The sequence below is a fragment of the Euprymna scolopes genome, chromosome 13 (genome assembly GCF_053919585.1).
Source record: "Euprymna scolopes isolate OS-2025 chromosome 13, ASM5391958v1, whole genome shotgun sequence".
NCBI lineage: Eukaryota > Metazoa > Mollusca > Cephalopoda > Sepiida > Sepiolidae > Euprymna > Euprymna scolopes.
Window position 1 is genome coordinate 51,878,355 of NC_136494.1, and position 17,412 is coordinate 51,895,766.

Sequence of the window (17,412 nt, forward strand, 5' to 3'; positions counted from 1 at the left end):
GCTTCACATGGAAGAAGTACTACAACATATGGAGTGAGTAAAGGCTTCACATGGAAGAAGTACTACAACGTATGGAGTGAGATGTGTGACCCAAATTACCAGTACACAAAACATATCGGTCAATGGAATTCCATGACATGTAAAAGTTCTACGACCAATAGTATGACCAGGCCTGCTTATGGTCCGTTCTGACATGTCTTCAGAGAAAATGAGTGAAAGATTTGTGACAATTTGAGAGGGATGAAGTTAACAGACACCCAGCATGAATTCAGGTGATGTCTCTTCTGATGACACTTCAAATGGAGACCCAGTAACTGTACTGCTTCAGAGAAACACACGGTGCAAAAGACCACTTCCTAAATGTTTCAGGCATGATCATAGGATCAGGAAGAAGTGTAGTAGTAATACTACAAACAACCTCAAAGAAGCAAAAGGTTTGCTCTTGCTGCTACTATTTTGGGAAAACGTGAAAAGTGTGACGTGTTTTATAGAGAAGGATGAGATAAGCCACATGAACTGGTGAGAGTTACTGAATATAAAGAGCCAAATTAAGGGAAGAGAGTTAGCATTTCGCTCATACTTGAGCAGTAAACTATAATTTTCCAAACTCTACAGAACTAGCTTGGAAAACTTCATGTCTGACCAGTATTTAAAAATACTTGAGATAGGTCTTCTGTATCTCCCTACAAACCAATATATTTCCTGCGTATCATGAATAAGTTGTTTGAATCCATGATAAATCAAGAATTTGTCAACCACTTCAGCAGAAACAGTTATTCAATAACAAGCAATATGGGGTTTATCCTGTAAGACCAACAGTTGATTTGATGGCTATAAGATCGCACAGGATTAGTGAATCTATTAATGAAGGGCTTTGTTTCTGGAGCAATAGCTCTTAACATATCAAAAGCCTTTGATAAAGTTTTGAATAAAGGACTACTTCACGAGATTATTAACAATGTAATATCTAGTAATCTCCTCTGAACTATCAAATCCTTTTTCTCTGATAGGTTCACAAAAATAGTCATTGATGGGTATAAATCCAAGACTCATAGTATCAACATTGATGTGCCTAAAGGATTTATTCTCAGCTTAACCTTCTCTCTGATCTTCATCAATGATTTCCCAAATCACATTCTAAGATCATTCATCACCATCTATGGCAACACTTTGAAAAAATCTTTCTCTCTCTTCTGACCTCGAACATGTGATGCAGTGGAGAAAAGGTGGCTGATTACTTTTAATATGTCTAATACCAAACCTTTCTCTTCTTTCATCACCAATACTCTGATCATCACTTTACCTTAATTGAAATGAATGACCCTCACCTTGATGAAAACCCTTGCTCTGATAAGCATCAAGGACTGACTCTAGAAATGGACTTACTGAAAACATGAAATGGAAGAATTAGATGAAATCTGTTGTCAAGGTTGCTAGAAAAATGGTAAGATCATTCTACCACTCCACAAAGTATCCTCCTGATGCAATCCTTTCCGTGTATAAAAGCCAAATACACCCTAAGATTGAGTACCATGTCACACCTAGAGAGATGCTGTTCATAGCAATCTTTCCTGCTTTGACAGCATACAAAACTGACTTCTTAAACCTATTTTTTAAAGAATAAACACTACTAGTTTTTCTCTATCTTTATTTTTATGGCAGGTGCTCGACTGAGCTTCAATCTTTATTCCAGTAAAGCAACTGGCCCAATGGCATTCCAATCATAGTGCTCAAAAAAGCTTCATCTGGAAGTAGCTCCCATACTTACAATTTAAATGTTGCCATCAGGAGAAATACTTCCTAACGCCCTAGAAAACCTCATCAGTGCATTTAAAAATTCTGGAGATCAGTGATCTCCCTCTTAATATAGACCAATCAGTCTCTTATGTGCCATACGTTGCTTGAATCTGTGATAAATAGAGTAGTCAACCACTTCAGCAAAAATAACTTGCTCAGTGACATGCAATATGATTTCCGTTCTGCAAGATCTACAGCAGATGTGCTAACTGTAATATCAAACATTAGTCTTGACATATCAATGATAGGGTATAGCATAAAAGTCTGCTTCACAAGATTGCCAACTATAGAATAGCTGGAAATGTCCTCTCAATTATTAAATCCTTTCTCTCTGATAGGCTTCTAAGAGTAGTCATTGATGGGTAGAAATTAGAAACTCATAGCAATCATGCTGGTGTCCCTCAAGGTTTCATCTTGAGCTCAACTGTCTTCCTGATCTTCATCAATAATCTCCCAAATCACATTCTTAGATCATTCGTAGACATTTACACAGAGGACACCACAATCTATGACAATACTTCAAAAACCAGCAATGACTAACATCTTTCTGAATCTCTCTCTTCTGTGGTGCAAAGGGGCGAGGGAAGGTGGCTAGTTCATTTTAATGCATTTAAAACCAAGCCTTTCTCCTTTCCTCATAATAGCTCTGACTGCCATCTATAGCCCCAATTGAAATGAACGGATCTCATCTTAGGGAAGTTCTATGTTTTGACAAGCTTATGGGACTGACATCCACTTCTGATCTGAAATAGAACACATGCATCAAATCTGTTGTCAAGATCGCTGGCAAAATGGTTGGATCATTTTACTACTCCAGTAGGTACTTCACTGCCAATGCAATCTTCTACCTTAAAAGAATCATGTACATCCTAAAATGGAGTAATATTGCTACATCTGTGCAGAAACTGCTCGATGCGCCCTATCCTGCCCTGATAGAGTTCAAAACCAGCTTCGAAACTTAGTAGAATGCCCTTTTCTCTTCCTTGCAACTTCTTTTCCACAGAAGAGCCATTGCGAACCTGTCTCTGCTGTATCGTTATTTGCATGGATACTGCTAGACTATGGTTCCTCATTGCCAAACTTTCACAAAAATACACTCGACTAGCTACAACCAGTGTATATGATTTCCCCCACTCTCTATCTGTGCCTAAGTATAAATGCAGATTCCATGAACAAAGATTCTTTCCTAGAACTACCCACCTGCGGAACACTGTTCTGCTAGCATGCTTCTTGGTTAACTACAATTCCAATGTAAACAAGTTTTGTTGAGTCGTCACCTTAAATAATCAAATTCTACCCAATTTACGTCATTAACAACAACTACTACACTAGCACCTAACATTCATTAATCCTTATCCTCGAGTAGCCTTCCGGCCTTGATAAGTGGTGACTCTCTTGTAAAGAAAAAAAACACTCACAACAAAACTCGTTTAATTACAACTATAATCAATAAATTTAGTTCCTCTTTCTGTGTATCTAGAACTAAGCAGAACTTCTATAAGCAATGTTTTTTGCGAAGAACTGACCGTCTGTGAAACAAAGTATGAGGAGGATCTGCTTTCAGGCTGAATATATTGCCATTTTCAAGTCCAATTTAAACAAATTCCTGTTAAGCCGTCCTCTTAAATTATCAATTTCTTGCCAGTTAGAACCATCATTACTAATCTCCTCAATGTTTCACTATATACCTGTCAAACTCAATAACTCTTATCCATGAGTGGTCTCTGAGCCTTAATAAGCAATGACTTGTTAGGAAAAAACTTAAAAAGCCTAAATTACATTCACAAATAATGGAACTATTTGATAAAACAAAGAGATTACATTAAGAAAGGACTCAAAGAATGTAAATCATAGTTACCCTTGTATTTTGGGGAACCAATTTAAAAACATTTTGTAGCCACAAATTTTCCATTGGAGCAACATGTTCGGTATCAATCCCATTATGAATATAATAATAATACCTCTGAAAAGAAATTAAAATGATTGACAGTAAGTGCATGTACATTTACTCATATGGAATATTTTTAAGGTCTAAGAACAACCTTTGGATAATTTACAAACATTTTGTAACATTTTATGATAATTCATAAACTTTATTTAAAAGTTATGCTTCATATTTGGTGTCAGTCAAAACGGTAAGCCGCAATATGGATTTAGATAGACTGAATACCCATAGTTAACATATATTTTTTTCTGTAATGTTACTAGAAGCAGCAATAGTTATTATACGTATAAATATTTAGTTTTCGTAAGCATGTATTATGGATGCCATGTTTTGATAACTGATTAAATATATTTTATGTTTATAGAACTAATGTTTAATAAACAGATAAAATGGTATGCAAATATTGAATATTTGATTGGAAAATATATAAACTTGACTAGCCAATTAGAAATGTAGAAATGACACACCTCTGCAATATTTAAAACCTATTTCAGTTTATTAGCACTTATCACTGAGAGCCATTCAAAATCATATTTATACAAAATACCCCAGTCCCACAATTAGTCTATTCCAGTCCGTCAAAAAGGAAGTGTGCAACTACACTTGTAATCAGAGGGAAGCGACAAAATAATCCTTTTTCTTACTTTGAATGTTCTACAGAACACAGAATAACAAAATGCCTACTTGACTTGTTGCTAATAACAACTAACTTGAAACTGTCACAATTATTATTAGCTTGTCACATAAAGCAATGAAAAGACAATGAAAGGACATTCATGACTAAAATGCGCAAGTGCAACCTGACTTTTTTTCATTTCAAATTTCAGACAAGACTCCAACTTATTCATTTCTCACTACTGAAATTTATTTGAGTGATTTTTAAAATAAATTCTTTGGTTGTCAATAAAACTGAATATATTTTTGTATGGATGGATTTGTCATTCATTGGACATTTGTTTATCCATCTAGAGGTTTCAAGTAAATGATTTCCCAAACTTGCAAGACTGAAGTGTGAGAATGTTAATACACTTTACATATAATCTTCACAGGATTTGTTGGAGTTTGTTGGAATTTATAATAAATAATTAAATTATTATAAAATAATTTATCTTAAGAACCGAAACAATGCACTGATTTGAAATTGTCTACTTATTTGTTTGTATGAAACCAATAAACAGCAAAACGCACCAAAATATCTTTTTCTACAATGGTTGGTGCTGAAGTTGCATGTATGAGGGGTAATTCTCCTTCATAGATTGATGTGCTTGGCTTTTTTGGTTTGTCTTCTTGTCTGAAAGAGGAAAAAAATCACACACTAAAGTAAGTAAAAGTTATCGAAGTAGGTCATCTATTTGAATCTACTGTTTTAGTAGAGTATTTACTCATTTGGTTTCAGATAATTCATGTTGGTTTATCATACTTAAAAAACATACAGAATACACAAACAAAAGATTATCTTTTCTATTTATTATACTTTTATTTACTGATCAAAAATGTGTACTGTCTCTAGTAGAGAAAGCATCCAAATTTAAGAGCAAAACGTATTCAAACTATTTCCTTTTCTCATAATGTTTCTCAGTATTAGGACTTATACTTGAGATTTTGAAGTTTAAAATTAAGGAGTTGATCGCAGTCATCACCAGGGCATCACCAGACTTCTTCATGCTACTGTCTCTAATTCAAAACAAGTTAATGTCGACATATTTAAAAATAAAAAGCCAAACCAATAAAAATAAAATTATAAAATAAAAAGGAAATCATAAATTGTATTTTATAATGATTTATGAACAAATTATAAAAGCAGAAATTACCAATGAATGCATTTTTTTATCAATTGTGTAAATGCCATACTCACAGAATAATGTCAACTAATGATTTTCGGAAGTTTTCACGATCTTTCTTTGGTTTTTGAAGAATTCCCAATTGTCCTGTGTTTAAAAAGGTATCTTCAGCCTTTCTTGGTGGAGGATATTTCCATCTTTTGGATGTCCCTAGAAGTAGAAATTGTCAGCTTAAATATTGCATTTAAAATACCAAACAATTTATTTTTAATTTCAATAAATTTCGAAAGTAATATTAAATATTAATTTATGTCTCAATCACAAGATTGGAATTTTTACATTGGAATAAGAATCATTTATGAACGTTCGATAACATGAATCAATATTAAACAAATTGAAGTTCGCCTGCTCTGAATTCAAAATAGTGTTGATATTATTTCTAGAATTGAAACTGGTACAATTTCTTGGGTAAAATGCTTAGTTGACTTACATTTAAAAGAACGCATTATCTTACCATGTCTGTCCTTAGGATGTACTTTATATACCCTGGAAGTTTACATAGAAAAACAATGTTTGTTCATAGTTCGAGAGTCCTTGCAGAACCAGAAGATTCATTAGCTGAGATAAGGAAGTCTGTGTTGACAAGGGGCTGTGAATTATCCACATGTCAAAAAAAGTCGTTATCAAAACTTCCTAACTCAAATACAAAAATTGGGATTGAAAATTATTAATAACAGTTAATGTTCATTTGTTTTATTGTAGAAAATTCAGTGAGAAATGTTTGGCATTTTCAAAAAGATGTGTTTATATGTTTGTTTTCAATCAGTGTGAACCAGCAGACGACAGTGTAAAAGAATTAAGGCATTGTGTGTGTTAGTGCCAATGCATATGATCCTCTGTGTGTGTGTGTGTGTGTGTGTGTGTGTGTGTGTGTGTGTGTGTGTGTGTGTGTGTGTGTGTGTGTGAGAGAGAGAGAGAGAGAGAGAGAGAGAGAGAGAGAGAGAGAGAGAGAGAGAGAGAGAAGTGGGTGACATTTTTACATTGGAATAAGAATCATTTATGAATGTTCGATAACATGAATCAATATTAAACAAATTAAAGTTCGCCTGGTCTGAACCCAAAACAGTGTTGACATTATTTCTAGAATAGAAACTGATACAATTTCTTGGGTAAAATGCTTAGTTGAATTACATTTAAAAGGACGCATTATCTTACCATGTCTGTCCTTACGATGTACTTTATATACCCTATCATGTTTTTATTCATTTTTGATAACAAGAATAGTTTTACATTTTGTTGATGAAATATCAGAAAATACTTTCTTCGGTGTATCTTTCATTGTTGCATATGTTAAGCTTAAACATCTGGTTCTTGCTATTTTTTGTTTTCCTCCAATACATTTACTGCATTCAGAACAAAAATGGCCTGGATTCCTTCTGGTAGAATAATCCCAAATTTCTGTAATTTTTGATACAGAAATTCATACTGTACCAAAAATTCATTTATATCAACTCCGTTATTGTCCAGTATTGAACACATTCTCCCTCTCTCTCTCTCTCTCTCTCTCTCTCTCTCTCTCTCTCTCTCTCTCTCTCTCTCTCTCTCTAAATGTTTTCCCGATACAAGCACGTGTAAACTTCAATCTAATATAAATATTAATACTTATATATTAAAATATTAATCCCAACCAAATAAAAGAACTCAATCCAAACACTCCCTATTTTCACATGCGTTAAACAACATGAACACATTTTTGGCATTTATAAATAGCCATCATAAAGTGCAGTTTCATTTAATGCCATAACCAGCAAATTCTTAGCTCGGCTATACTAATAATTTGCTAATGTCTTTCTTTCCTCTGAAGGGAAAAATAGCAAAAATAGCTTTCTTTGGAACTCCATGGAATAAGGATTTTTTTAAAACTGTTTTTGGAGTATTCTGTCGAACAATAAATTTGCTTGTAAATGTTAATTAATTTCTACTAGCTGTTCAGCCCGGTTTTGCTCGGGCCCTATCTACTCTTCATAACTTGATGTGCATATATAAATATTAAAAGATGTGCATATGTAAATATTAAAAGATGTGCATATGTAAATATTAAAAGGTGTGCATATGAAAATATTAAAAGATGTGCATATTTAAATATTAAAAGATGTGCATATGTAAATATTAAAAGATGTGCATATGTAAATATTAAAAGATGTGCATATGTAAATATTAAAAGATGTGCATATGTAAATATTAAAAGGTGTGCATATGTAAATATTAAAAGATATGCATATGTAAATATTAAAAGGTGTGCATATTTAAATATTAAAAGGTGTGCATATGTAAATATTAAAAGGTGTGCATATGTAAATATTAAAAGATGTGCATATGTAAATATTAAAAGGTGTGCATATTTAAATATTAAAAGATGTGCATATGTAAATATTAAAAGGTGTGCATATGTAAATATTAAAAGATGTGCATATGTAAATATTAAAAGATGTGCATATTTAAATATTAAAAGATGTGCATATGTAAATATTAAAAGATGTGCATATGTAAATATTAAAAGATGTGCATATGTAAATATTAAAAGGTCTGCATATGTAAATATTAAAAGGTGTGCATATGTAAATTTTAAAAGATGTGCATATGTAAATATTAAAAGATGTGCATATGTAAATATTAAAAGATGTGCATATGTAAATATTAAAAGGTGTGCATATGTAAATATTAAAAGATGTGCATATGTAAATATTAAAAGGTGTGCATATTTAAATATTAAAAGGTGTGCATATGTAAATATTAAAAGGTGTGCATATGTAAATAGTAAAAGGTGTGCATATGTAAATATTAAAAGATGTGCATATGTAAATATTAAAAGGTGTGCATATTTAAATATTAAAAGATGTGCATATGTAAATATTAAAAGGTGTGCATATGTAAATATTAAAAGATGTGCATATGTAAATATTAAAAGATGTGCATATTTAAATATTAAAAGGTGTGCATATTTAAATATTAAAAGGTGTGCATATTTAAATATTAAAAGGTGTGCATATTTAAATATTAAAAGATGTGCATATTTAAATATTAAAAGATGTGCATATGTAAATATTAAAAGGTGTGCATATTTAAATATTAAAAGGTGTGCATATGTAAATATTAAAAGATGTGCATATTTAAATATTAAAAGATGTGCATATTTAAATATTAAAAGGTGTGCATATTTAAATATTAAAAGATGTGCATATTTAAATACTAAAAGATGTGCATATGTAAATATTAAAAGATGTGCATATGTAAATATTAAAAGGTGTGCATATGTAAATATTAAAAGATGTGCATATGTAAATATTAAAAGGTGTGCATATTTAAATATTAAAAGATGTGCATATGTAAATATTAAAAGGTGTGCATATGTAAATATTAAAAGATGTGCATATTTAAATATTAAAAGATGTGCATATTTAAATATTAAAAGGTGTGCATATTTAAATATTAAAAGGTGTGCATATGTAAATATTAAAAGATGTGCATATGTAAATATTCAAAGGTTTGCATATGTAAATATTAAAAGATGTGCACATGTAAATATTAAAAGATGTGCATATGTAAATATTAAAAGGTGTACATATTTAAATATTAAAAGATGTGCATATGTAAATATTAAAAGGTGTGCATATTTAAATATTAAAAGATGTGCATATGTAAATATTAAAAGGTGTGCATATGTAAATATTAAAAGGTGTGCATATGTAAATATTAAAAGATATGCATATGTAAATATTAAAAGGTGTGCATATGTAAATATTAAAAGATGTGCATATGTAAATATTAAAAGATGTGCATATGTAAATATTAAAAGGTGTGCATATTTAAATATTAAAAGGTGTGCATATGTAAATATTAAAAGGTGTGCATATGTAAATATTAAAAGATGTGCATATGTAAATATTAAAAGATGTGCATATGTAAATATTAAAAGGTTTGCATATGTAAATATTAAAAGATGTGCATATGTAAATATTAAAAGGTCTGCATATGTAAATATTAAAAGGTGTGCATATGTAAATATTAAAAGGTGTGCATATGTAAATATTAAAAGATGTGCATATGTAAATATTAAAAGGTGTGCATATGTAAATATTAAAAGGTGTGCACATGTAAATATTAAAAGATGTGCATATGTAAATATTAAAAGGTGTGCATATTTAAATATTAAAAGGTGTGCATATGTAAATATTAAAAGGTGTGCCTATGTAAATATTAAAAGGTGTGCATATGTAAATATTAAAAGGTGTGCATATGTAAATATTAAAAGGTGTGCATATTTAAATATTAAAAGATGTGCATATGTAAATATTAAAAGGTGTGCATATGTAAATATTAAAAGGTGTGCACATGTAAATATTAAAAGATGTGCATATGTAAATATTAAAAGGTGTGCATATGTAAATATTAAAAGGTGTGCATATGTAAATATTAAAAGATGTGCATATGTAAATATTAAAAGGTGTGCATATTTAAATATTAAAAGGTGTGCATATTTAAATATTAAAAAATGTGCATATGTAAATTTTAAAAGATGTGCATATTTAAATATTAAAAGATGTGCATATGTAAATATTAAAAGATGTGCATATTTAAATATTAAAAGATGTGCATATGTAAATATTAAAAGGTGTGCATATGTAAATATTAAAAGGTGTGCATATGTAAATATTAAAAGATGTGCATATGTAAATATTAAAAGGTGTGCATATTTAAATATTAAAAGGTGTGCATATGTAAATATGAAAAGATGTGCATATGTAAATATTAAAAGGTCTGCATATGTAAATATTAAAAGGTGTGAATATGTAAATATTAAAAGGTGTGCACATGTAAATTTTAAAAGATGTGCATATGTAAATATTAAAAGGTGTGCACATGTAAATATTAAAAGATGTGCATATTTAAATATTAAAAGGTGTGCATATGTAAATATTAAAAGATGTGCATATGTAAATATTAAAAGGTGTGCATATGTAAATATTAAAAGGTGTGCATATGTAAATATTAAAAGGTGTGCACATGTAAATATTAAAAGATGTGCATATGTAAATATTAAAAGGTGTGCATATTTAAATATTAAAAGGTGTGCATATGTAAATATTAAAAGGTGTGCATATGTAAATTTTAAAAGATGTGCATATGTAAATATTAAAAGGTGTGCATATTTAAATATTAAAAGATGTGCATATGTAAATATTAAAAGGTGTGCATATGTAAATATTAAAAGATGTGCATATGTAAATATTAAAAGATCTGCATATGTAAATATTAAAAGGTATGCATATTAAAATATTAAAAGGTGTGCATATTTAAATATTAAAAGATGTGCATATGTAAATATTAAAAGGTTTGCATATGTAAATATTAAAAGATGTGCATATGTAAATATTAAAAGATGTGCATATGTAAATATTAAAAGGTTTGCATATGTAAATATTAAAAGATGTGCATATGTAAATATTAAAAGATGTGCATATGTAAATATTAAAAGATGTGCACATGTAAATATTAAAAGATGTGCATATGTAAATATTAAAAGATGTGCATATGTAAATATTAAAAGGTTTGCATATGTAAATATTAAAAGATGTGCATATGTAAATATTAAAAGATGTGCATATGTAAATATTAAAAGGTGTGCACATGTAAATATTAAAAGATGTGCATATGTAAATTTTAAAAGATGTGCATATGTAAATATTAAAAGGTGTGCATATTTAAATATTAAAAGATGTGCATATGTAAATATTAAAAGGTGTGCATATATAAATATTAAAAGATGTGCATATGTAAATATTAAAAGATGTGCATATGTAAATATTAAAAGGTGTGCATATTTAAATATTAAAAGGTGTGCATATTTAAATATTAAAAGATGTGCATATGTAAATATTAAAAGGTTTGCATATGTAAATATTAAAAGATGTGCATATGTAAATATTAAAAGATGTGCATATGTAAATATAAAAAGATGTGCATATGTAAATATTAAAAGATGTGCATATGTAAATATTAAAAGGTGTGCATATGTAAATATTAAAAGATGTGCATATGTAAATATTAAAAGATGTGCATATGTAAATATTAAAAGATGTGCATATGTAAATATTAAAAGATGTGCATATGTAAATATTAAAAGATGTGCATATGTAAATATTAAAAGATGTGCATATGTAAATATTAAAAGGTTTGCATATGTAAATATTAAAAGATGTGCATATGTAAATATTAAAAGGTGTGCATATGTAAATATTAAAAGATGTGCACATGTAAATATTAAAAGGTGTGCACATGTAAATATTAAAAGATGTGCATATGTAAATATTAAAAGATGTGCATATGTAAATATTAAAAGATGTGCATATGTAAATATTAAAAGGCGTGCATATGTAAATATTAAAAGATGTGCATATGTAAATATTAAAAGGTGTGCATATTTAAATATTAAAAGGTTTGCATATGTAAATTTTAAAAGGTGTGCATATGTAAATATTAAAAGGTTTGCATATGTAAATATTAAAAGATGTGCATATGTAAATATTAAAAGATGTGCATATGTAAATATTAAAAGGTGTGCATATGTAAATATTAAAAGATGTGCATATGTAAATATTAAAAGATGTGCATATGTAAATATTAAAAGATGTGCATATGTAAATATTAAAAGGTGTGCACATGTAAATATTAAAAGATGTGCATATGTAAATATTAAAAGGTGTGCATATTTAAATATTAAAAGGTGTGCATATGTAAATATTAAAAGGTGTGCATATGTAAATATTAAAAGGTGTGCATATGTAAATATTAAAAGGTGTGCATATGTAAATATTAAAAGGTGTGCATATTTAAATATTAAAAGATGTGCATATGTAAATATTAAAAGGTGTGCATATGTAAATATTAAAAGGTGTGCACATGTAAATATTAAAAGATGTGCATATGTAAATATTAAAAGGTGTGCATATGTAAATATTAAAAGGTGTGCATATGTAAATATTAAAAGATGTGCATATGTAAATATTAAAAGGTGTGCATATTTAAATATTAAAAGGTGTGCATATTTAAATATTAAAAAATGTGCATATGTAAATTTTAAAAGATGTGCATATTTAAATATTAAAAGATGTGCATATGTAAATATTAAAAGATGTGCATATTTAAATATTAAAAGATGTGCATATGTAAATATTAAAAGGTGTGCATATGTAAATATTAAAAGATGTGCATATGTAAATATTAAAAGGTGTGCATATTTAAATATTAAAAGGTGTGCATATTTAAATATTAAAAGATGTGCATATGTAAATATTAAAAGATGTGCATATTTAAATATTAAAAGATGTGCATATGTAAATATTAAAAGGTGTGCATATGTAAATATTAAAAGGTGTGCATATGTAAATATTAAAAGATGTGCATATGTAAATATTAAAAGGTGTGCATATTTAAATATTAAAAGGTGTGCATATGTAAATATGAAAAGATGTGCATATGTAAATATTAAAAGGTGTGCATATGTAAATATCAAAAGATGTGCATATGTAAATATTAAAAGATGTGCATATGTAAATATTAAAAGGTCTGCATATGTAAATATTAAAAGGTGTGCATATGTAAATATTAAAAGGTGTGCACATGTAAATATTAAAAGATGTGCATATGTAAATATTAAAAGGTGTGCATATTTAAATATTAAAAGGTGTGCATATGTAAATATTAAAAGATGTGCATATGTAAATATTAAAAGGTGTGCATATGTAAATATTAAAAGGTGTGCATATGTAAATATTAAAAGGTGTGCACATGTAAATATTAAAAGATGTGCATATGTAAATATTAAAAGGTGTTCATATTTAAATATTAAAAGGTGTGCATATGTAAATATTAAAAGGTGTGCATATGTAAATTTTAAAAGATGTGCATATGTAAATATTAAAAGGTGTGCATATTTAAATATTAAAAGATGTGCATATGTAAATATTAAAAGGTGTGCACATGTAAATATTAAAAGATGTGCATATGTAAATATTAAAAGATGTGCATATGTAAATATTAAAAGGTATGCATATTTAAATATTAAAAGGTGTGCATATTTAAATATTAAAAGATGTGCATATGTAAATATTAAAAGGTTTGCATATGTAAATATTAAAAGATGTGCATATGTAAATATTAAAAGATGTGCATATGTAAATATTAAAAGGTTTGCATATGTAAATATTAAAAGATGTGCATATGTAAATATTAAAAGATGTGCATATGTAAATATTAAAAGATGTGCACATGTAAATATTAAAAGATGTGCATATGTAAATATTAAAAGATGTGCATATGTAAATATTAAAAGGTTTGCATATGTAAATATTAAAAGATGTGCATATGTAAATATTAAAAGATGTGCATATGTAAATATTAAAAGGTGTGCACATGTAAATATTAAAAGATGTGCATATGTAAATTTTAAAAGATGTGCATATGTAAATATTAAAAGGTGTGCATATTTAAATATTAAAAGATGTGCATATGTAAATATTAAAAGGTGTGCATATATAAATATTAAAAGATGTGCATATGTAAATATTAAAAGATGTGCATATGTAAATATTAAAAGGTGTGCATATTTAAATATTAAAAGGTGTGCATATTTAAATATTAAAAGATGTGTATATGTAAATATTAAAAGGTGTGCATATGTAAATATTAAAAGATGTGCATATGTAAATATTAAAAGGTGTGCATATGTAAATATTAAAAGATGTGCATATGTAAATATTAAAAGATGTGCATATGTAAATATTAAAAGATGTGCATATGTAAATATTAAAAGATGTGCATATTTAAATATTAAAAGATGTGCATATGTAAATATTAAAAGGTTTGCATATGTAAATATTAAAAGATGTGCATATGTAAATATTAAAAGGTGTGCATATGTAAATATTAAAAGATGTGCATATGTGAATATTAAAAGATGTGCATATGTAAATATTAAAAGGTTTGCATATGTAAATATTAAAAGGTGTGCATATGTAAATATTAAAAGATGTGCATATGTAAATATTAAAAGGTGTGCATATTTAAATATTAAAAGATGTGCATATGTAAATATTAAAAGGTGTGCATATTTAAATATTAAAAGATGTGCATATGTAAATATTAAAAGGTGTGCATATTTAAATATTAAAAGATGTGCATATGTAAATATTAAAAGGTTTGCATATGTAAATATTAAAAGATGTGCATATGTAAATATTAAAAGATGTGCATATGTAAATATTAAAAGATGTGCATATGTAAATATTAAAAGATGTACATATGTAAATATTAAAAGATGTGCATATGTAAATATTAAAAGATGTGCATATGTAAATATTAAAAGGTTTGTATATGTAAATATTAAAAGATGTGCATATGTAAATATTAAAAGGTTTGCATATGTTAATATTAAAAGATGTGCATATGTAAATATTAAAAGATGTGCATATGTAAATATTAAAAGATGTGCATGTGTAAATATTAAAAGATGTGCATATGTAAATATTAAAAGATGTGCATATGTAAATATTAAAAGATGTGCATATGTAAATATTAAAAGGTGTGCATATGTAAATATTAAAAGATGTGCATATGTAAATATTAAAAGATGTGCATATGTAAATATTAAAAGATGTGCATATGTAAATATTAAAAGGTGTGCATATGTAAATATTAAAAGATGTGCATATGTAAATATTAAAAGATGTGCATATGTAAATATTAAAAGATGTGCATATGTAAATATTAAAAGGTGTGCATATGTAAATATTAAAAGATGTGCATATGTAAATATTAAAAGATGTGCATATGTAAATATTAAAAGATGTGCATATGTAAATATTAAAAGATTTTTATATGTAAATATTAAAAGATGTGCATATGTAAATATTAAAAGATTTTTATATGTAAATATTAAAAGATGTGCATATGTAAATATTAAAAGGTGTGCATATGTAAATATTAAAAGATGTGCATATGTAAATATTAAAAGATGTGCATATGTAAATATTAAAAGGTTTGCATATGTAAATATTAAAAGATGTGCATATGTAAATTTTAAAAGGTTTGCATATGTAAATTTTAAAAGATGTGCATATGTAAATATTAAAAGGTGTGCATATTTTAATATTAAAAGATGTGCATATGTAAATATTAAAAGGTCTGCATATGTAAATATTAAAAGATGTGCATATGTAAATATTAAAAGGTGTGCATATGTAAATATTAAAAGATGTGCATATGTAAATATTAAAAGATGTGCATATTTAAATATTAAAAGATGTGCATATGTAAATAGTAAAAGGTGTGCATGTGTAAATATTAAAAGGTTTGCATATGTAAATATTAAAAGATGTGCATATGTAAATAGTAAAAGGTGTGCATATGTAAATATTAAAAGGTGTGCATATGTAAATATTAAAAGGTGTGCATATGTAAATATTAAAAGGTGCGCATATGTACGATGATGCCTTTCTATATAATAGACTTCCTTAACTAATAAGAAAAGTTAGTAAAGACTGCAGAGGCAAAAAAAATTTTAAACTTTGACCCCAATTTTGACCCCTTAAAATTTATTGTTTTTGACTCCAATCAAATGAAAATGTTTGACCCATGTCCAAGTAACCTACATCTAAAATTTCAAGTGTTTAGACCCAAAATTGTCAGAGGAGTTAGGTAGAGTCTGCAAAGGTCAACCATTTCAACCTTGACCTCTTAGCAGCAAAACTTTCGCCCAAAAACTGATTAAAAAGCTTGCTGCATATATGAGTACCCTTTATGTAAAATTTCAAATGTCAAAACCCAAAATTGGCTTAATAGTTTGATAGAGACTGCAAATGTAAAATCTTTTAAACTTTGACCCCTTGACAGCTAAAATTTCGGCCAAAATCCAATGAAAAAGCTTGCCCTATGTCTAAATACAATCTATGTGAAATTTCAAATGTTTAGACCAAAAATTGGCTGAGTAATTTGGTAGAGACCGCAGAGGTCAATTTTTTTTTTTTTACTTTGACCTCAATTTTGACCCCTTAGCATTTATTGTTTTGGGCTCAAATCAAATTATAAACTTGGCTTAATAGTTTGCTAGAGACCACAAAAGTGAAATCTTTTTTTAACTTTGACCCCTTAGCAGCCAAAATTTCGGCCAAAAACCAATTAAAAAGCTTGTCCCATGTATGAATACACATTATATAAAATTTCCAATGTTTAGACCAAAAGTTGGCTGAGTAATTTGGTAGAGACCACAGAGGTCAATTTTTTTTAAACTTTGACCCCTATTATGACCCCTTAACATTTATTGTTTTGGGCTCAAATCAAATTATAAAGTTAGATCCATGCCCAAGTAACCTATATTTAAAATTTCAAGTGTTTAGACTAAACATTGGCAGAGGAGTTTGGTAGAGTTCTCAAAGGTCAAATCGTTGAACTTTGACTTTTAGCAGCCACATTTCTGGCCGAAAATGGATTACAAAGATTTTTCCAAATCTCAATACCCCCTATGTGAAATCTCGAATCTGTAGACCGAAAATCGATAGAGTTATTTGGTAGGGAAATGTACACAGACAAGCAGACAGACATTTTCACTTTTATATATATATAGATTCTTTCCCTCATATATATATATATATATATATATATATATATATATATATATATATATATATATATATAGTTATGTGATTGATAATTTTAAAATCAAATTAGAATTAAATTAAAAATCCGTTTCATAAGAAGGAACAACAACAAAATCAATAACTTGTATGAGCGTTTCGGAAAACAATATTTTTATTGTGGTGGACATCAAGCTAC

The 17,412-nt window shown here is 27.8% G+C and overlaps 1 protein-coding gene across 1 annotated transcript in view; it reads right to left on the reverse strand.

Moving 5' to 3' along the window:
• The window catches only part of LOC145292020 (dynein axonemal heavy chain 7-like), a 475,961-nt gene that overhangs the window by 399,694 nt on the left and 58,855 nt on the right, over positions 1-17,412 (reverse strand). Inside the window, exons 3-5 of the mRNA XM_080138024.1 lie at positions 5,598-5,733; positions 4,931-5,033; positions 3,656-3,760 (exon numbers count right to left, since the gene is read on the reverse strand). Coding sequence (XP_079994150.1) covers positions 3,656-3,760; positions 4,931-5,033; positions 5,598-5,733 — 344 coding nt within the window. The remainder of the gene's footprint in view (positions 1-3,655; positions 3,761-4,930; positions 5,034-5,597; positions 5,734-17,412) is intronic.